Here is a 21,264-nt window from a genome sequence, read left to right on the forward strand (position 1 = left end):
CTAGCTAGACCTGGGGAGGAGGCGTGTTTTGGAAAAAATTATCTCTGTTTCTCTCGCACGTCTGGTCTCACAGGGCAAGAGAGCTGTGGTTTGTCCCTGGGCTGGGAAAAGGCTTGTGCTGGGTGCCCTGACTGGAAGGCGCTTGTGGATCAGGATGGGCAGAATGGTTCCCAGCCACAGCAGGGCTGGCCTGCGCGTGGAGGCAGCAACCACAACACTGCGGCTCTCCATTGGGAAGCAGCAACAAGGTGCCCATCTGGGACATCAGGTACCTGTCACATAGAAAAGTCCAAAGGCTACCATGCTATGGGATTTTATTTTTATTTTTATTTTTATTTTTATTTTTATTTTTATTTTTATTTTTATTTTTATTTTTATTTTTGATGAGTTTCTAGTCTGTTCCCTCCAGTTGTTTTCCAAAGTGGTTGGAATTGCCATTTGCATCTAGTCTATCAGGAGCCATCTCTGTCTTCCTCATTTTCCCATCTGTAAAACGTGGATGTTACTGGGGCCACTGTAAAGATTGACTAGATAGGTCCGTATCCTGAACTCATTTCTCCCAGTGACTTCAGTGGGATGCCCAGCCCAGAACAATGGCAGGATACACGACCCTAAACATTTCTGCAGTGCTTTGAAAGATGAAAAGCAGTGACTTTTATACCTATGTCAGTGTAGGAGCAGGCAAACATTTCATGATGTTTACAGCAGACATCACAGACATTACACATGAAAACATGGGAAATGGTGCACTTTTCTTGTAGGGAGATAATCTTTAATAGATGGCAATGAGGAAATAAAAGCATTTGTACACAACAGCCTACCTCACGGAGGGGTATGTTTGCCTGAATAACGTGGCTACAGCCACAGATGTTTCCTCTAAAGCCAGAACTGCTGCACGGGGCTGTTCCTTCTGAGGAACCGGAATGAGAGAAATCCCAGCACATGCTTTTCTCCCAGCTCCTCACCTCTTGCTGCAGTTGTGGATGCAGACACAGCCCCAGTGCTAGATTTTTCAATGGAAACATGCCCCTAGAAAACATTTGTTTCTCCCTTTGGAGCAGCAAAAGACGATGAAATCATAAAAAAAAAAAAATAACCCAGACATGACTTGAAGACAGTATTTAACCGTCCCTTTTCTGCGATATTTTATTGGTCTCCAGAGATAATGGGATAAAACTTCTGTCCTTAAGGACTGCTTTCTGGAGGGGGGACCAGGGACTGATGTGCATGGAGATGCTGGAAGGGGACCTGGCTGCAGGGCCCAGGGGAGGGCTCTCCTCCCTCCCTACCCTGATGAGGAGATATTTTTTTTTTTCTTTTCTCTCTCCATGGAAACAAACAATCTGAGTCCTGTCACTCAGAAGACTACACAGCAACATGGACTTGTTTACCCGCTGTTGTCTTCGGTGTATTGAAGCTGTGTGGCCTTGTCCTTGTTCCAGGAAATGCATGGACGTAGCTGTCTGAAGGAAAACCCTAATTATTGTATAGTTTTCAGCACTGAGTGGCAGTTAGCCACCTCGCTTTTATTGTTAGCAGATTACAATGTTGCCTCACTGCTCTGTGCCACACACCACGCTGTGACTAATATCATTCAACAAAAGAAAAACCCCTCCAAAGTGACCCATGTTCTCAAGTCTCGTGGATCTGGTAGAGGCTCCATTCATCCGATACTGTTTTCTCTTCGCATCTCTCCCATGAGCGAGGATAGGAGGAAGGGCCAAATTGCCCTGGGAAGCTCACGTCCGTGATGTGACACCTAGGGTGGTCGCTGCTGGATCCCACACCCTCCCGGCTGCCATGAGGGTGGAGCGGGGTTTGCTCACACCGACCAGCCTCCAGAGCTGTTCAGCATCTTTCCCCGCTGAACCCTCAAAAAGAGGGGTGTGCAGTAACAACATCCTAACTTGTTTGTGCCATGAAAGGAGCTGGAAAGAATGCACTGAACCACATGACAAGCGAGGACATCAGGCTGTGCAGAGAATAGAAAGACCTCATTTTTAATTACTTCTGAACAAAAGTTGGCTCAGTAAAGTATTTCCCATTGTACTGCTGAACTTTTCTTCTCATCACACAGCAGTGAAACACAGGCTCCTCTGCTGCTGCAAGTGAACTCAAATCGAGCCTGGTTAGGGATCACTTCATTCCCTATTAAAAGCAGACTACCCATCCGTCACCAGCGTTTCAGACTCTCCTGCAGCATCCACACGCTTCTTTGCCACTGCAGATGTTTTTATCATGAGAGTCTTAAGAAGCAAGGATGTCCCACCGTCCTTACAGAAGGAGTGTGGGGGTTCAGCGCTTAAAAGATACCTTCTCCCCACTGCTCCAGGCATTGGCGGTCACAGGAAGGCCATTATGGAGAACTGGTTTGAAGAATTGAGGCCCCCAAAGTCTTAGACCGGTGCTTCAGTCCTAGGGAGGTAAGGGCTGGCATCCACCCGAGATGAGGCACAAACTGCATCTACATAGATGCAGCCAAGTTCAACCTACACACGCTAAAGGCAAGGCTAAAACTACAACAGGTACAAACCCAAGAATTCTTACTTGAGTAAAGGTTCTCATCTTTAAAGCCTGTTAATTTGGACTGTAAATTCTTCAGGGCACAGGCTTTACTGTTTGATTGTTGGTACGCTATCTTGTATAGTCTTGGTCCAGGCCAAAGTAAAACATAAGCAGCCTTCAGTGCCTTGAGTTTCATGATGAGATCAGAGTCCAAGGATTCACTAAAACGTATCGCATTTCAGAGTTTTGTGGATTTAGAGAAAAGTCAGAAGTGACTCATGTATAACTGATGTCTTCCTGAGCATGCAGAGAGCCTGAAACAATAGATCTAAGAGATGCAGGCTGCCCCATTCACTTTTTCTTCAAAATCTGCTGTTTCCTCAAGTAGGAACTTGGTCAGCCCACAAGAAAAAATCCACATCTTACATCTAAAGGCACCAGAAGGCCTTGTAGGCGTCTGCCTTGGGCAGTCTTGCATTATATAATTAAATAGCAATTTAGCATCTTGCATTGAAATGTCTTTTAGCTAAAGATGAGCAACTTCTCAAGCAGCAGGAAGGGCCCCATCCTTGTCACTGCTTCCCTCGCTGGCCAAGACAGAAATTGCATTGACTTCAGGGTGCACAGGCTCAAACTCTGGCTGCATTGGTACATGCCACTTCAAAAAGCACGAGCTATACCCTCCTCTCACAGGAAGCTTATAGAACAGCTTTGCTGCAAGCCATGCTGCTTTTTTTGCAGAATGTAACTACGCAAGTTCTTGTTTGTGCTGTAGGGACCCTATAGCAACCCAAAGGTGATTTCTGAGGAGTACTGTTTTGCCTCCACGTAACCCCTTACTCCTAAACCTCTGCAGAAGCTCTGAACCCCGGTAAGCCTTCTGCAGCTTCAGTCTCTGTTTTTAACAGCTGCCTGTTTCCCTGCAGGTTATTGCTGTTGAAGCAGAGACGACAGAAATGAACGTGTACCTGTGTGCCTGCACTTCACTTGCTACTGATTCGCCAAAGCTGCTGGTGCAGATGGGTTTGCAACAGGCTGCCAAACTCTGACTGGGAGCACCTGCTGCTTTGAATTAAACCCACTTTTTTCATGGAATCACAGAACAATGTGGGTTGGAAGGGACACTAAAGCCCCCCCAGTTCCACCCCCCCGCCAGGGGCAGGGACACCTGCCATAGCCCAGGCTGCCCCCAACCCCGTCCAGCCTGGCCTGGGACACTGCCAGGGATGGGGCACCCACAGCTGCTCGGGGCAGCCTGGGCCAGCGCCTCGCTGCCCTCACGGGGAAGAATTTCTTCCTCATCTCTAATCTAAATCCACCCACTTTCAGTTTAAAACCATTACCCCTTGTCCTATCACTACAGGACCTATGAAAAAGTCTGCCCCCCATCTTTCTTATAAGCCCTCTAAATATTGAAAGGCCACTATAAGGTGTCCCCAGAGCCTTCTCTTCTCCAGGCTGAACAACCCCAACTCTCTCAGCCTGTCTTCATCTTTAATGACAAGGCCCAAAAGACCTTGCCATTTACTAGTAACCTGGATCAAAAATGACTACTTAAGTTGGAAATCCAACTATCATAGCATCAACATCACTATTCCAGGCCATTCAAAATGCTAATGAATGGTGCATTAGCTTGAACTTAACAGTAATTCTTCTTCTTCTCTCAGCCCAACTACTGTTACATACCTCTGTCTAGTTAGTAACTTCTCTGTAGCGTGGTTTGGACAGTTAATTGCCTATTGGGAAAGTAACGAGGTATTAGCTAGCACTGTGAAATGTGGCCTCACAATACATGATGGAAAAAAGTGATGGGTCAGCAGAGATCTGCCCACCTGGATACACAGCTCACCCTCCGGGTTACACACAGAACCACAACTGCAAACAGAAAACCATCTAGATATGTTTGTCTGAACAAAACTGGCCACTGACTGCATGCAATGTTGAGAGCAAAGCAAGCAAACGTAACACATTTATGTATCACGTAACACATAAACATACCTGCACTGAAACTTCAGATGTTAAGAAATCAAATAAGGTAAGGAGATAACATTCCCAGAAATTTGACCAGAAAAGATTGGTTCAATCTGCGAAGCAACAATGGATGTTTGAGATGCTGGAAGTTTTCACTGGCAAAATAACCGCTTTTTAACTGCTATGGTCACCTGGGCATCCTCACCAATGCAAGCAGCATTGCAAGAGTCAAAAAGAACATCACATGATCATGTTACTTATTTGCCCTCATTTGGAAGGGGAAGGCAGTGATACATAATTACTGTTTTGCTTTTCTTGCCCAGGCTTTCTAAGCTCATGATGTAACCTGTATGTTTAAGTAGTAACATAACACCTGACTCATCCTTGAAATGCACAACTACTGAAAAAAGACGCAGAGGACTTCACAGTGCTTATATTTTAATTCAGACTAAGTGATACTGAAAATAATTTTGAGTCAGAGAAAAAGAGAGCATTTTAGAGCATAGTACTGCTTTTTTTCCAGAAACCTTTCCTTTGTTGACCTTACAAGAAGCTGAAGCAATGCTTTCCTTCAGCCCCTCCGTACAGAGTGCTTGATAATGACGAGAACTTTTTATTTAATACTTTATGAAATGCCTGACCCTTGAGGCATAATAATGTGCTTAAAATATACTTAACAGTACCCTCTGGCTAAAAAAAGTTTCCAACTCATACTTAAAAAAAATATCCATTTAGATGCTTACTTTGACTATGTGCCCAGCATCAATGGCAAAAGTGCTTCTGTTTAGAAAGGATCGTTCGGCCAAAATTCAACTTGTTTTTCAGGAACAGGAAACCATAGAAAAAAAAGAAAAGTAATAAAAGCCATACCAAATAAATCCTCATTTGCCCTTACACCCTAAGTGAATGTTCACGTGCGTACAACTCTTACTGTTCAAGCTAGTACTTGATAGCACTTTCACAATGAAAAGCTGCCAGTGCTGCTGCCTAAGCCTCCTCGCTGTCTGATGTTGCGGGTGCAGGAAGACCACACTGGTGGTGACAAAGGCACAGCAGGAACAGGCATTGCTACTATCTCCAGCAACTTTTCAAACAACTCCATACCAGACTAGTCACCCACAAGTTTTGACTGTGGTCTGTCTGCTTTTCATTTCCACTACAATGATTAATATTAATGTCATTTCACAGAAGCAATGGAATCACAGCAAGTTATGAGACAACCAGGAAAAGCATCTATTTTATAATTTTCTGCATCCATGAAAAGGCAGCTGAAGTGTTTTGGGGAAAAGCAGAGCAGAAAACTGGTCTTTACTTTGCTCTGCCAGACTGAAATAAGAAATATAAGGTTTACAAAGGGCTGAATTAACCCAACAAAGCTGAGAAAGGGGCTACCATCTCTTCCACCTGATGTTAACAGCTGTTACTAGAACTCAGTGGCTGAGCCAGTGTTTCCACAGCCATTCTTCAAGAGCACAAAAAATGGACAATCTCTCCCCCAAGCCATTTTTATGAACAATATGCTGAAAATTCCCAATAGGCAAAAGCCGTTTTTTAGTAAACAGAATTGTAACCCTTAAGACAGATTTTCCACAGCTGGCTTTTAAGCTCACAAGTACAAATTTGCAGGTACAGCCTTCAGATGACAGAACATAGCCACCTTGCTACATGTGGCTGCATGCAGCTACCAAGGGGCAGGTTTTTGATCCAGGCCTCACAAACGTACACACCAAATGGCAAATCAACCTATGGCCAACAAAAACACAAATACACAGAATGTAGGTACTTTGTGGATAACTGTTTAGAGAAACGGCCCCTCTGACACCTGTCTAGACAAGTACACTTTGCATGTACAACTGCAGGATGAGGCAGGCAAGTCAGCTGTGAGATGTATGCCTTGTTTGTGTGAAAAGTTGGCCTTGCGCTTTGCTGTTCAGCCTGCAGAAATCAGAGGATATACCAATATCCTTGAAAACTTAAGGTTGGCTTCTCACAAAACAATGAAAACACGCCCAGTTTTTTCCTCTATTCATATTCATTTCTGACTATTGATTTCTACTTGCCCTTTGTTTCTCTGATTCTTGGCCAGCTCGACTCGCAAAGTATTACCCCCGAGGCTCAAGCCTTTCAAAGAGGATACAGCACTCTCTGCGGTTGCTTTATCCTTGTAATCGAGAAAAGCCCTATGCTGTGCTGCTTGCCAATTCAGTCGTAAAGGAGTTGCATGGAATTCCCTTAAAGCACATTTCAGCTCGCTCACTCTTAGGCTGGGAGGTATGTTCCCCACATACACAGTAGCAATCATGCCAGATCCCTCTAATCTGTGACTTAGAGAATCACTTTCAGCACAATGTTGTCCTATTTGAGCTGAGCCCGTAGCAGCCTGCGGTCGTGTATTTTCAGCCACTACCTCCTCATTTAACGCTGCTGGTGTGTTGGCATTTGCCAAGTCTGAATGTTCGTCTTGGAGGGTGACATCCTTGCCAGCCTGCTTCTCTCTGTATCGAAGACTCTTTAGGATGGGGATTTTTCCCAGCATCTCATAGCTGACCTAAAAAGGAGGAAGACAGATACAACTATGAGATTTCTCGCCTTCCAGAAAAAGACAACCACCATCAGGACCCATTTGTGCCATAAAAAGAGAGGAACCTTATTACATTGCTACATTCAGAGTGCCAGAGCATTCAAAATGTTACTAATTGCTGGCCTGATTCTGAAGCTGCTCCCTAAATACACATTGCAGGACAAAAATAAACATTAGTTACTCTTTAAGCAAGCAGCACAATGTAGATCCAGCAGGAAAATCAAAACCAAACTCAGAACCATCCGATTTTGACATTTATTTATCAGAGTGCTTTCAGATTCGTGTTCTCATTGTTATCCCTTAATGATTGCTTTGACCAAGGTCCTGTGCTCCTGCTCTGGCAGAATCTTAAATGCTTACAATTCATCAGACCATCAGTTACTTTCATTCTGCAGACCTCCTCGCGCTCTTTTCTCTCAAAACAGGATATCCCGTAGGCTGGATCATACAATGGGGAGGGACGATGGTGTTGAGTTTGCAGCTGGGGAGCGTGCCTTGTAGCAGGGCTCCTATGAATGTGGGCCCAGCTGGAGGCACGTTCTCTGGTTGTGGCACATCAGCACGGCCTCGCTCTTGTCATCTGACCTCACACACCACCTGCAGCTACTCATCAGATCCCACGTCAGTCTGCTGGGTTGGATCACAGAACGGAAAAGCGCCTGGACACTATACTTCAAAACTGAACCCTCTATCCCTTCCACCCATCCCCAGCTCACAAGCAGCTTTTCTGGAAGGGCTCTTCCTCTCAACAGCTGAACCCTATCCATCTCAGGCATGAGCTGCCCTAGGCTGCACTCAGTGACTGGCAGGAAACGCAGTGGTTCCCTAGCTAATGTGGTCTAGCTCTTGGCTTGCAGACTGCAGTTGGAAGGAGGAATAATTCGTACTTGGCTGCTGGACAAGCAGAACATCCATCAACACAAGATTCAATTCTTAAATTTAGGGAGCAAAACAGAGCCTAGGGAAGCGATGCCTGAGCTAGCAGAGACCCAAGCTAGTAGCCCACACAGTGTGAGCAAGCCACTTGAGCAGGGTCACTACTCAGCAGGCTGTATGGGACTAGCACCACCATATCCCGGCTAGAATATGCCTGCAGATCTCCCAGCTCAGATCTCTCATCTCAGAGCCCCTGAATTCTACAATTACAGTCAGATTGAGTTTGGATCTGCCTGCACCACTTCAAGGCTAAAACGTACAGGAAGAGTAGCCCAGCTCTGAAGTGACCTGAATAAATCAAAGATGGGGTGGGGGCAATGCTGGGTTTAGGTAACGGGAAAGCCAGTCAACAGAATTATCTTAAACATTCCCAGGGCTTCTCTTCTGAGAAGCACACAAGCAAGTTTTATTTTGGGCTGAAACTAAATAAAAATACAATTTACATAAAGTGGGTCCTAGCTCTGTCTTGTTAATATAGTATCAAACAGCAGAATAGGACTAACCAGTATGGGCAGAGGCCACCTCCATTCTGCCACACTGCAAACCCAGAGTCAAGGTGTTTGGGATCAGACCCTTTAAACTTTATGACTGAGAACAATTTCTGAAGAAATTTGGCCTGATCTGGCTGCCAGTACAGAGAGGCAAGGACTTCCTCTGGGGCTCTGGGAGCCTCTGCACTCTGAAAGGTACATGCCATTTTCAGATTTTGAAGAGTTATTGCTCTGTGGATTCCTGGCCTGATTTGTTTTTCTCAGCCAAGAATTCAGACTGCTGTGTTTGACAGCAAACTCCCCTTCCCTGGGTGATACAACATCAAACCAATGGCTGAAGCCATCTTACTTTGTTTTTACTGGCCAGCAATTAGGAACATTTGTTGTCCTCTGTCAAATTTCTATGTGAAACGTAAGCTCTATGCTAATTAAACAAAACAGGAAAAACATTTTTCTATCCTCATGCAAGTAATCACTCCTGGGCCCAAAGCACAGCCTCAACCTCTTACCAAGTGTATGTACAGTTCCTTTGACCCTGAAATTAAACTTGGTTCCCAAGGCATGGACTGGGTGTTTAGTTAGAAAGATCAATGCCACCAAGGGCAAACCCTCACCACTTTGTACATCAAGGGAATCAAAGAGGTGGGCACTGAGAGGATGAACTCTGGAACTCTCAGTCTTTCAAGGACAAACCAAGGAGAGGATTTAGATGATCCAGGGGCCAGCATACTCTCTAAGAGACTCCAGCTGGCCAGGCTCAAACATGGCCTCTCCTCTCACTAGAGTGCCCAGTAGTTTTCGGCATCTGTTTCAGGCTCCCAGCAAACTCAGGAAGATGTAGTTACAACAGCCCCTTTGTAAGGGCTAGGAACTGTTGTTTTCTATAAAAGCTGAAGCTCTGATCAAACACCACCACAAAGTGAACCCATCATTACTTTAAGTTCAGCCCTACACAGGTATAAGAGTACGTAGCCTTTACAATACCAAAGCAACAAAGGCAGATGTTTTGGCACTTGGATTTTTTTGTAACAGAAAACAATCCATAAAAAACATACATTAGACAAGTTCTGACACTATCAACTTACATCCTTCTGCCACAAAAGAGAGCCAGAGGATTTACCTTAAGGGTTGTTTTCCCTTGGGTCTAGGAGAAACTTTCAGCTGGGCCAAACCTTCTAAATCTTCCCCTATTTTTCCCCACTTTTATGTAAATGAAAGGCAGAAACTCGGTTTGGGATTTCAGAATTTTGATTCAACAAACCAAGCCACTACCTTTTCTGGGGTGCAGGGGGTGAAAGCCAAAAGGGCAAAGGGGGCAGTGGGTGGCAGAGGAGAGGAAAAAACTTGCTCTGCTCTGTTGCAAAATAACAAACAAAAGAACTCTGTGGTACTACAATGTGTTGCTAATTATGATCATGCAAAAAGTTTCTTTTGTCTTGTGAGCTGTGGAGGATTGCAATGATTTATTTCCATGTGGAGAGAGGCCAAAGATATTCCTCCTCTCTTTCAAACAAGCTGCACTTTTCTTGGTCCTGTGCCGGCTGGTCACTCCTCCCTAGCCTTGCCTAGTGCTTTAGGCTAAGCCAGGATGCAAAGGACTTGATCCCGTTATGTGGACCTGGGTAAACCCAGTGGTGGGAAGCTTCTTCCCTTGCTCCCTCTATCCCTACAAGGTCAAGGCCAAACCATTTATTGATGTTTGTAAACTTCTTATTGAGTGTTGGGATTTAGCTAAATGATTGGCTTTGGCAGTGAAGCCAGCTGAAGAAGTTTCCTATTATCCCTTGACCACCAATTCCCAGGCCAGTTCCATACTTCAGCCCTCTGGAGTTGGCCAACAAAAGTGCTTGTGGGTCTGCGCTATGAACTCAGTAACTGAAGTGATTCAGGTTAAAAATAACTCCACCAAAGGCAATTAATCATTTAACAATCCTGCCTACTCCCTGCCATAGCTGGGAGAGCCTTGGGGAAAGAGGACAGCAGGGTAGATGAATTCTTCTGGCACACAATTACCGGGCTATGAGAAAGGAGCTGAGAAGGGAAATGTGGCCTCTTTCTGACAGAAACCTGAAGAAAACAGCGCCTTGGATGCTGAGTGCCAATACAAATCTTGAGCACTTAACCCTGAGCATCCACTCTTATGACACCTGGTTTGGTCCCAAAACAATGAGGTGGCAGATGGACTTACTGCAACGTCTCTGCTGCAACATCAGAGCTCTCTTCAACCTCTGTTATTCCAGAACAGTGAACACAGCCACTTTCAATATTTTGATGGGGAAAATGAAAGATGTGTTTGTCCTCTGACAGAATGAGTAATGCTGACCCCTGATACAGTACAGGCCAAGCCAAACACCACTTTGATTTCCCTGGCAGCAGAGGCAGTGCAGTTCTGATCTACAGCAGATGAGGGAAGGACATATATTGGAGCTATACGATGAGGCAGATGAGGGAAGCGATATATTGGAGAGCATGCTAAGTCCACTATTTAATTCTGCTTCACACAGCTACCCATCTGCACACACCAACTGGTAGAAAAGCCCATGGCTCAAGACGGAGACAGAAAATGCTGCTGGCCCTGCTGTGGAAGGCTGCAAAGACCACCAGTCTTTAGTACAGCACATCCACCAGCTCTTCCAAGTCCTGAGGCTGGTAGGCAGAATGTGTTTGAGAGATTTATCTTTGCCCACCTTGAGGGGTCTCTGACCCAAGACTGTTCATAAAGGCCTCCAGGACTGAGCCCACTCTTCACGTTGCCTCCTTAATCAGTTGCTTGTTTCAAGGAGCACTGAGCTCACAGGGGTTTAAAACACAGATAAAGCCAAGACAGCTAGGACAGGCCAGCACAGTTGAACTTTTTATCATTCATTTGCACAAAATGTCCAAATATGTGCACACAATCTGAGGGCATATTTCTGGGAGCTGGCAGCCCATTAAGTCTGCCAGTGTCCCTCAGGAGAAACTTATGCAATCCACATTTGGAATACATCAGCAAAAACTGACTCTGTGGACTCTGCAGCAAGGGTCACATTTGCAAAGGTGTTGAGATGTTTAGCCATGCATGGAAGCATGCCCTGCTCATGCCATCCCTCCGAAAAACAAAACCAAACCAAATCAAACCTTGGCTTAAGGAACAACAATTTTTTTCTGATGGCAATGCTGTGTCCCTGGTAAAGGTTTTACCAGCTTGAATATGTGAATTTTTTTGAGCTTTAATACAACATAATTTTGCTTTCCAAATATTCTATCACAGACCTGAATCAAAAGCTGTTTGTTGTCAGATAGTTTCCACCTCTGCCACTGTGTACTAAAATTTCAACATTGGACCCAGGGATTCCCCCCAGTTCATTTCATTTCGAGAAAAAGATTTTCCTACTTCTACAAGATTCTCAGCAAAAGAATGATTAAAAAAACAGAAGGAAATGCTTGCTAGAATATAGTGATTTTTCCACCAACTACTCTCATTTCCCTCTTCATGACCCCAAATATTTTAATTGGTCTGTACAGTTTCAATTTAAAATAAGCACAGAACAAATAACTTCATAATTGCAACAAATATAATAGACAACGTCACAGATAAAGATCACAGCTACCCATGCAAAATACTAAATGAGAAAGTAAGTCGTTTCATGAATTTACAGTTCCCAGAAACAATGGGTTAGATTTTCAAGACAGATGAAGCCAAATAATTCTCCACTGGCATCCAAATAAAGTTTTCCAGAGTGCTCAGCTCTTAGCAGCTCTTGCTGTCCTCCAACAGCACACACTGATTTCTCAAAACCCTGAACTGAGATGCAGAAAAGTTATCCATATACACACTCCAGTACTGCCTTTGTATTTAGAAGCGTTTCTAGAATGCCTAGCACTAATATCGATAATGCTTCTTCCATATTTATAATCTTGTAACTTTTATTTCCTTGGAAGTATTTAAATCAGCATTTCCATGACAAAAATCACAGCTAGTGATTCACATATTCCTGTTTGGAAAACCTTAATACCTCGACAGCAAGGAATAGCTCAACTGGAAATTATGCACCAAGAACTGAAAGAAGGCAACTGAGGACAAGCCATGCCAATTATCCCAAGAAGTGAATCATTTACTCATAGAGGAACACCTGTGTACTCCGTCCCCATATCTGATGTACTACTTCCTTCCTACATAGCACATAAACAGAAAGACTCCAGGAGAATGCAGTACCTTTTTGAGCACAGAAACTTAGCCTGGAGACGTGCACTTTGCTGGTTGCATAAGTACCTTCTTACCTTTTTGGAGATGAAAACAGACTGCATGTATTAACGGCTATTTATCCTAACAGCTTCAAGAAAACACATCCTTTACAACAGTGCTTAGCTGTAATCCCATGTTTGCAAACACCTTTAATTTAAGCTCTTAAATCATTGTCTTGGTTTGATCAGCCATGTTCCTGAAGAATGAAGGTGGTTTTTTTTTTCTGCAATGTATTTTATACATGGCACATTTTAACAATAAAGTTAAGCTACTTTTCTGTTGACAAAACACTGCATTTTAGAAGTGGGTTATTTATTTACTCACTACCTCTTGGTTCATTTAGTTTTGCTCTGAGGAACATGAATGCATCAGTAAAGCCAGGATTTGAAGGAGAAAAGGATGCAGAAGCAGCCAGGAAAAGTCAAAGGACAAACACTTAAATAGCCTGTATCAAATCCTGCATTTTTAACACCCTGTTGATTAACTAGACCTCCCACCTCCAAGATCCTCTGTGCAAGAGTTGAACATACAGTTACCACCAGAAGTACAAAACAAATATACATGTGGTTCAGCTCCCTGTGAAAGAATAATGCTAATTTCTATCTTCCTGATATAGATGCAACACTTGTCCCAAATGGACATAAATGTAATGATTATCCCTGCTCTGGCTAGTGTTCTCCAATATTCTTAGCTAATCAATGCATGCTCTGATCAACAGCCAAAAGCAGCTTTAGGCATTAAATCAACATTCAGCTATTCAAATAAAGGGTCAACCAGGTAATGTGCTTCATTCTTAGCGAACGGTGTAGAAAATTCAGGGAGAGCTGTATTTTTTCAGACACCACCACTCATGTAGAAAACCCTTTAGAAAAAGTTTCGCTATCTCATGCAAACTGGCTAAAGTCAGTGTGGCGCAAGCTTTAGACAACTCTGCTAAACCTCTCTCCTCAAGCTTTAGAAACAAGCGCAAGGGAGTTGTGGCAGAAATTTCATTAGGTTATCAGGCATGTATTATAATACTGATCTTGATGTTTTCCTATGAAAAGCAAAGACAGGCCAAGGTCACATCACATTTGATACATCGCTTGAGACTAACTGACTTATCCCGAATGGCAAAGTTTCACAAAAACTCAATGGCCCTTGCAAGAGACTGTTTCCCCAGACTTTTGAAAAATGTTGCTGCTAAAGGGAATCAGACAGAAAAAAAGAAAAAAAGTGTTAGCAAGGCCACTTACTGAGGCTGAAGTCTGACACTAAGATAGACAAATTGCGATCAAAAGTATGTTGGCAAGATGGATGGACCACGAGGGGTAGGCCTTCAAAACAATTACATTCAATAATATCCTTAAAAAATTATGATTCAAAAATAATTCAATGGAAAAAATGCACTAGTACAGACAGAGCTTTTATTTATTTATTTATAACCTCAACTCCGCAACCACATGCAGGGTAAAATACTCTCCCACCATAGGAATAAAAATAGCACTGGCTAGAATTATTTGTTGTAGATACATCACCTTAACAAATTTAACTCTTTTTGCTAGTCGGCAAGTGCTTAGCAAACAACTCTTGATTTCCCTAGAAGTATTCAGTAACAATTCCTCAGCGGTTTCTGCAAGACACGGGTATACTATTCCTCATGTGTGCTCCTACTGTTACTCAATCATGCAGGATTGTGTCTGCTCCCTAACTGCATGACTTTAGGAATGAAAATCTAATGACAAAGAAAAAGTTTTCCCAGCATGAACTTCCAGTAAAACAATTCACTAAATGCTTTTCTGAAACCATTTGTGAAGCTGCTGAAGTTTCTGACAATCTTGGGCGGGAGGGGGGGAGGGGGGGGGGGGCAGAGAGGCCAAACCCATAAAATAATAATTATCAGTAAATAATGATTCATGATTTAAGGCTGTATAAAGTCATTATTCCTCCACCTGAAAACAAGCTCCAGCCACAGATTTCTCTATTCTTTGAAAGTTAACCCCATACATCCACTACATAAACAGCAACGTACCAGCCACTAGGTCATGCCTTCCTTTCACAATCACAGCAGCACATACTCTACCCATTCCACACAGCCATAAAGTTCTGCCTATGGCATGGTCTCCAGAAAACAGACAGAGCCAATTCCAAAGAGCACTGAGGAATACAACACCTAAGGTGCAGAAGCCCCTCAGCTTCCACAGGCTATTATAACACAAACAACTACAAGAAACAACATTTATCTTAAAAATCTACAATGTTTCCAGTGACTCTTGCCCTATAACCCATTTGATACAGCAACACCAGCTTCAGGAATATACTTCTCACTTCAAAACTTCACTTCAAAACACTGAACACAGATGCTGTAGTTTTGTTTCATCTGACAAACACATCTGCTTCTTTTACAAGTATTTCTAATACAACAAATGTGTTTATATGTAAAAAATGGGGGTTTTACAACAGAACGTCGGTAGCAACAAGCCACTGTTACCAGAGTTAACTTGCCTTATGCCATATTATTCCCTGAGGTTTTGGTCGTTTGCAATTAGTCTTGATAGTTCTTGTTGGAGTAAGTATATAATCCACAGTTAAATCATGATCATCAAGAAGCTCTTCTGCTATGTCAACCACCTACAAAGAACAAGAGATTTGCTAAATAGTTAAAAACAAGTTCACTAACATTGCCTGTGTTTCAAGACATCAGGAATGGTGCACAATCTGTCAATGCCAGTGGAAACAAAGTAAATGACACACCAACATAATTCCCTGTCTCTTCTTTGGACATACCACTCAGTATCACACAGTTATGACTCGTCACTCAAGAGTGGATATTTTAACTTACCTGACAGTCATGCACAATAGTAATTACAGGTGTATCCTCCTGCACTGCACCCATTGACACCATCATTGCATATTCCATGTCTGCATAACCTTCCCCTTTTCCAATTCTCCATCCTAAAATACATAAAAGTGAACAGTGATAGTAAATGCAGAAACAGCAGAGTGGAAAGGCTGGTAGCTGTCAAAAGCACGCAATTAAGCTAAGCAGTCTGCAACAGATAAACCAAGCACAGACTTGTAACTCGGGGAAAATTCAGATCAGTATTTCTCACAGAATGCAACTTCCCTTGTAAATCACCACTGAAATTAAAATAAAACATTAGTTTCAGTGAACTAAGGGATCCCAGGAGCCTCCCATTCAGAATAACCCAAATTTAGTCCAGTTCAATTAACATAGAAACCTATTTTTGTAAAAATCACCATTGTAATTAGAACCCTTTACTCATGTCAAACATAGGTTAACTTCATGTGGGTAAAGAGGAGTCTGGGTCACATACAAAAAGCACATTATTTTTAGGCAATGGATAAAGCCAGTGGAACATTTTTCATCACCAGCAGGTCTTCAAAATACCAAAAAATGCAAAATCTGATCCCCAAATAGGTACTGAATCAGCAGCCGTTAACACATGTCCTTTCACACACACTGTGTGCGCAGAGCAGATCCTCTGAACAGGGAGCCCTCCTTGATTCTTTAAAAAAATAATATATAACATAAAAAATTGCTTGCTTCAATTCTACTGAAGGCCAAAAACACTGGCCCACATGCTCTAAACTGGACTGCTGTCTGCCCACTGAAGTCCTGGCAGCACTGTTGTAAAGCAGGCACTGATTCTTCCTGGTTGGATTGGGATCAGCGGCTTGTCACACAGAACAGACAAAAATGCAAGACCATAATTCAGTTCCAAAGATATGTTTGGGTCTGCCAAAAGGAACAGGACAGCATATCCTGCTGACATTGTGCATGGTGACTTAGGACCCTCCTCCTGAAAAGCTTACACGGCTTTATCTTACCTTTTTCAGAGACGGCCACTGATCCTACAACAACCAAGTCCACCCGTGCTTTCCCATCAAGACCTACAGGCACACTGTATTCTTTTATACCCTGCAAGAAAAACGTAGTTTTAGATTTGCAGAGTGCAGTCTTCCAACCAGTGAGGCAGAGATCCAGAATATTTTGATAAATACAAGTAACTCCCCACATTTCAAAGTGTTTCTTCCATGTATAGCCAAGCTGTACATGTCTGGAAAGTTGTCCTCTAGGGAATCCTAGAATAGATTCCCTACTACAGCAAGAAGAATTTTGGCACATTCAAGGAGAGCTAAGGGAGGTGGGCACTTTTTAAAGCAAGGTTACTTATTTAGAATGACAAACTCGTATTTTGAAACCCTTTATTGGACATCTATTTTTCAAAATGAGCAAATTACACTTCCTACCCTACTACTACCTTAAGTCATAATATGTAAATTCACACCCATGAGGAGTACCAGAGCACAACAAATTCTTAAATTCATTCTCATGTACAAATTACTAAGTTAATTTAGACAAAGACCACTACAGCATAAAGTTGTTAAGCTGCTTGCCTGAAGTCACACAAAATGCTTTACTGCAGCACAACCAGGTACACAGTGTAATGTAAATCCTCTTGACAACAATGCAACTTTGCACTAAGTTAATCCTCACAATAGAAAGCCAAACGTTTTCCATGCAGAGCACAAAACCAGAGAGATCAGCAATCTGTGACTGACTATCAGTAATAATGCTCATTATCCACTTCACAGCAGCATGGTAAGAATTGTTTGCACAGTGCTTTGTAAATATAAACTGCTAATAGCATCTATTCATAGTAAGCCTGGTTGGGGGAAAAACCAGACCATGGTGGTAAGATCACAGATGAGATATGAAGGCTGAAGCAGGTCAAGAGAAAGGTCTCTTTCAAAAGTGCTCTTCAACCCTGAAAAGCTTAATTAGTTAATGACTGTAATAGAACTTCCAACAAAGAAAGTCGCTACTAATTACCATCCATTTACAACCCTCAGTTATATACAGGATTAGTGTGGAACTTTATTGCCCTTAGCAGGAGATAAAGAAGGAAATAAACTTATACAGCTGGCCTATTTATTTTTTACAAGTTACATTTTCATATCAAATAAAGACACATATAAACTAACACAGGCGTCTCTGCCAAATGACTTTAGCTGTACAGTATGATATTTTAACACCAGAGGGCAGCAACATACCACACTTCAAAATAAAACTGTTAACACATTTCTGAACCTCGGTTGATGCAAATGACTGAATTAATGTTATTTTAGACTTAGGATTCTAAAAGAACTGATCTTTCCTATTTACTAACATCTAATATTCTACCGACGCGATTATGCAAAAACTGTAAACACTAAAATAGTCCTCATAGGGTTCACTAGCTCAAAATTGCAGAATATAGGAGTACTATTTATTAGAAACCTAAAGATCTAACTCACCTATGAAATTTTCTCATAATGTTCGAAAAGCATTCAGAAAATACTGATACCATTCTGTTAAGAAAATATAGTGAAAACTCTAAATTTCCTCATGATTTAAGTACCAACAAAAAAATAATTAATGGTGGTTGCGTACACAAAACCAGGAGTAACATACTAGCAGAACAGTATTTCAGGTAGCATTTGGTTTTCCAACTTCCAGTTAGACTATCATAACACAACACTCTTCTACAAGTTAATTCAGACCTCCCCCATTCTCCATTCCTACCTGGGACGTAGCACATACTCGCAGGATCTCCTTAGTTGCACCTGAAGGGGGAACGATCTTATTGAACAGGCCAGTTCTCAGACGTGGTGTGGGAACCAACAAAGTCTTCCTTGCCTATGTAACAAAAGAAATTATCACATTAAAAGGAGGTGGGCACGTTTTACACTAAAGAAATATTCTTACCATCCCAGAGGTCTCCATGTGGTCAATCATCTTATTTGCTATAGAGTAGTTCGCATTGTTGATTGTGTAGCACTTGTAGGTGAAACCCCTCCAGTACAGCAAAATTCCAGAGAAGGTTTTAAGAAACAAATGGCAAGAGACACCTATTGATTTAAAGGGCACATCAACGAATGAGCTACCCACATAAGCAAGAGCACGTGCCAAGGTCCGAGGTAAGTCTGTCACACATTCATCTTGCAATAAACACAAGGCAATCAGAGGCAAGGCTGCCTTAAATGTTTTGGGGAATAAGAATACAGTAATGGTGAAACAGCTATTGCTCTGCAGAAACATATTAATATCCCCGAGCCCCACCTGCACTTTTGGTAGTTGCCAAAAAGGCAAAGACATCCTTACATAAGCAACCTCATGAGGCTTGGGACTGGTAAAGCTCCCTCTGGAGAAAAGGCTGGCACTGACCATGAGATGCTGCCCAGCGCTACACTGCTCTACCACCCTCCTCCTTAGGGGTGAAAAGGTGCTGTTACCTGCAGCGCAGCTAGCCGAACACCTTCTAGAGGTTTGTCAGGATCCACTTTAATCTCACGTGCTTTGTTGAACACATCCAGCTCTTTAATAGAGCAGCAAGCCTGGTAAGACCCCTGCATGAAGAAAGGAATCAGGAGAGAACTCGTTCACTTACTTCCAGTGTTAGAAAGCGAGCATTCTTCTGGGGAGCATCAGGATTTACTTTTACAGTATTGGCAGCTTTGAACTCCTGTAAACCCAGAAGCCTTGTTGCAGCATGCGAGGCACCCTGTTTTCACAAGATATCAGTGCATCACCAAGGAGTTCACAGCAGAGATGGGCAATTTACAATCTTTCACACTATAGAGAGGCTGATTTCCCCAGATTTTGAATATGAGTGACATAGTGTTAATTTTGTGATGTCTTCTATGGGAAACTCTCACATGCCAACAGATGCTGAGCGCTCGACTAGTATCTCACAGACTCAGAAAAAGAGGGGATCCAAGTACAGTCACTTTGCCTAACTTCACCCTCTTTCACAGCTAACTGAAAGCAGAAGACCAATTTCCCTTTTTAGTCAATAAATACAGATTCCTTCAAACACAAGCCATAGTTGGAGACTCTCTGGATGAAGACTTTCTGGACAAGGCACTCGCTTTAGAGACTATACTGAACTCACAAGATGTGCTTCTTAACTGAGTAAGGTGCTCGAGCTTAGCAGCGCACGCACTCCTCTTGTAATTTAAGCTGGTATCCCCTTGCTTTAGTCTCAGGCTTCCTCCACCTGCTTCAGCGCCCGTTTTACCTCAGCACCAAAGTAAGGTGCAACACTTCTGGCAGTCCCTTGAGCAAAAGCAGAGCCCATCTCCTAACACTACTCATGGGCTAAAACAGCCAATGCACATCCCCACAACGCTATTTTAGTCATTGTTTCTTCAGTGCATGGCAGATACATGGCTACACACCTTGAGCTTAGATTAAAACAGGCAGATGACAAAGCAGTGGCCTGACCAACTGAATACTTGAAAATCCTCTTATTTCTTTCTCCCAACCATCAAACTAGGGACACAATGAAGCCAGAGCAGGAGGGAGGTTCTGCCAGCACCACTTTGTCAGCAATAACTCGGCCACCATCCACATTTTGGCAGCACACAGTATGTTCCTACGTCAAGTCCCACAAGCTGTGTGACCTCAGCTTTCCAATCCCACGGACCTACTTAAGGCCCTGAGTGGAATCCAGTTCTGAATGCCTCAGCCTTCCCACCCATAAATATGTTTACTGCATTCACAAGGTGAGTGTGTATCCACCAATTAAAACACCACACACACCTGACATCTTGTCAGGTACAGGCACCTGCATTTCTTTACTCGGTATGAATTACACAGGCGTGCTGTTTGCATGGTGGTGTCTGTTAGAGCTCTGCCAGCCTGGGGGGCACAGGCAGGGGAGCTGGGGGGCCCTGCCGGCCCGGGCTCCGGGCTCCAGAGCCCGGCGAGGCCCGAGGCTCTGACGCAGAGGCCGCGGCCCAGCCCCGCAGGCGGGCCGCCGTACCTTGAAGTTAGGGATGCGGCGGTGCACGGGCCGCGGGAACTCGGCCAGGCCACTGGCCTCCAGGTGGTCCCACACCTTCTCCCGGACGTCCCACTTGGAGGCACCTGGAGGAGGGCAGAGCTGAGGGCGCGGCCGGGCGCCTCACGGGGGAGCGCCGCGCCCGCCGCCGGGCCGCCCACCCCGCCCCGCTCCCTCACACCGACGGTCGCCCCTCAACGGCCACGCTCACGCTCACGCTCGCGCTCCCACCCGCCCTCCCGCCGCGCCGTGACGCAGCCCGCCGGCCCGCCCCTCCGCGCACGCCGCTCACCCGCGCGCAGCCGCACGCCCCCCGCCATGGCGCCGCGGCCGGCGGCCCGCGACGGGGGCGGAGCTTCCGCCTTAGGCCCCGCTTCTGCGTCTACGGCGGCGCGGAGGGGTCAAAAGGGCGCGAAGGCGGAGCGGGAGAGATGGCGGCTGTGGGGCCGTTGGGCCAGGGGAAGGGCCGCTCGGAGGCTGTGATCGCCTGAGCGAGGCGAACCCCCAGGGAGGGGAAGGCCCGTGCTCCCACCAGAGCCTCCTTTTGCTGTGTGAAGGCCTAATGGAGGGCCCTTTCCTCGGGGTGCCGGGCCTGGCGTGTGTGAGGGGAAGCGTGGCTGGGCAGGAGCTGGGCCTGTGGCGGCCTGGGCTCCCCTCGCTGTCGGCGGGCAGCGTCCAGGCTGTGACGTGGCGCCCTGCTGCTGGGGGTTGCCAGCGTCTTCCCTC

General features: G+C 44.3%; 1 protein-coding gene across 4 annotated transcripts; it reads right to left on the minus strand.

Moving 5' to 3' along the window:
* Positions 1–312: 312 nt before the first annotated feature.
* On the minus strand, positions 313–20,920 carry MTHFSD (methenyltetrahydrofolate synthetase domain containing). Of its 4 annotated transcripts, none has more exons than XR_013931869.1 (9): positions 20,831–20,920; positions 20,521–20,624; positions 18,989–19,102; positions 18,279–18,392; positions 16,541–16,631; positions 15,531–15,643; positions 15,194–15,319; positions 4,504–7,024; positions 313–486 (listed from the first exon to the last, which is right to left on the minus strand). XR_013931869.1 is itself a non-coding variant. In XM_080410751.1 (8 exons), the coding sequence occupies exons 1-8, from the start codon at positions 20,856–20,858 to the stop codon at positions 6,509–6,511; spliced, it is 1,206 nt and encodes a 401-aa protein (XP_080266877.1). In that variant the 5' UTR covers positions 20,859–20,920; the 3' UTR covers positions 313–6,508. The 4 variants fall into 4 exon arrangements, 2 of the variants coding, with proteins under 2 accessions (XP_080266877.1, XP_080266878.1); XR_013931870.1 differs by having other exon boundaries at positions 313–3,092; XM_080410751.1 differs by having other exon boundaries at positions 313–7,024.
* Between the last annotated feature and the right edge of the window lie 344 nt (positions 20,921–21,264).

Source organism: Falco punctatus (genome assembly GCF_963210335.1).
Source record: "Falco punctatus genome assembly, chromosome: 14".
NCBI classification, from domain to species: Eukaryota; Metazoa; Chordata; class Aves; order Falconiformes; family Falconidae; genus Falco; species Falco punctatus.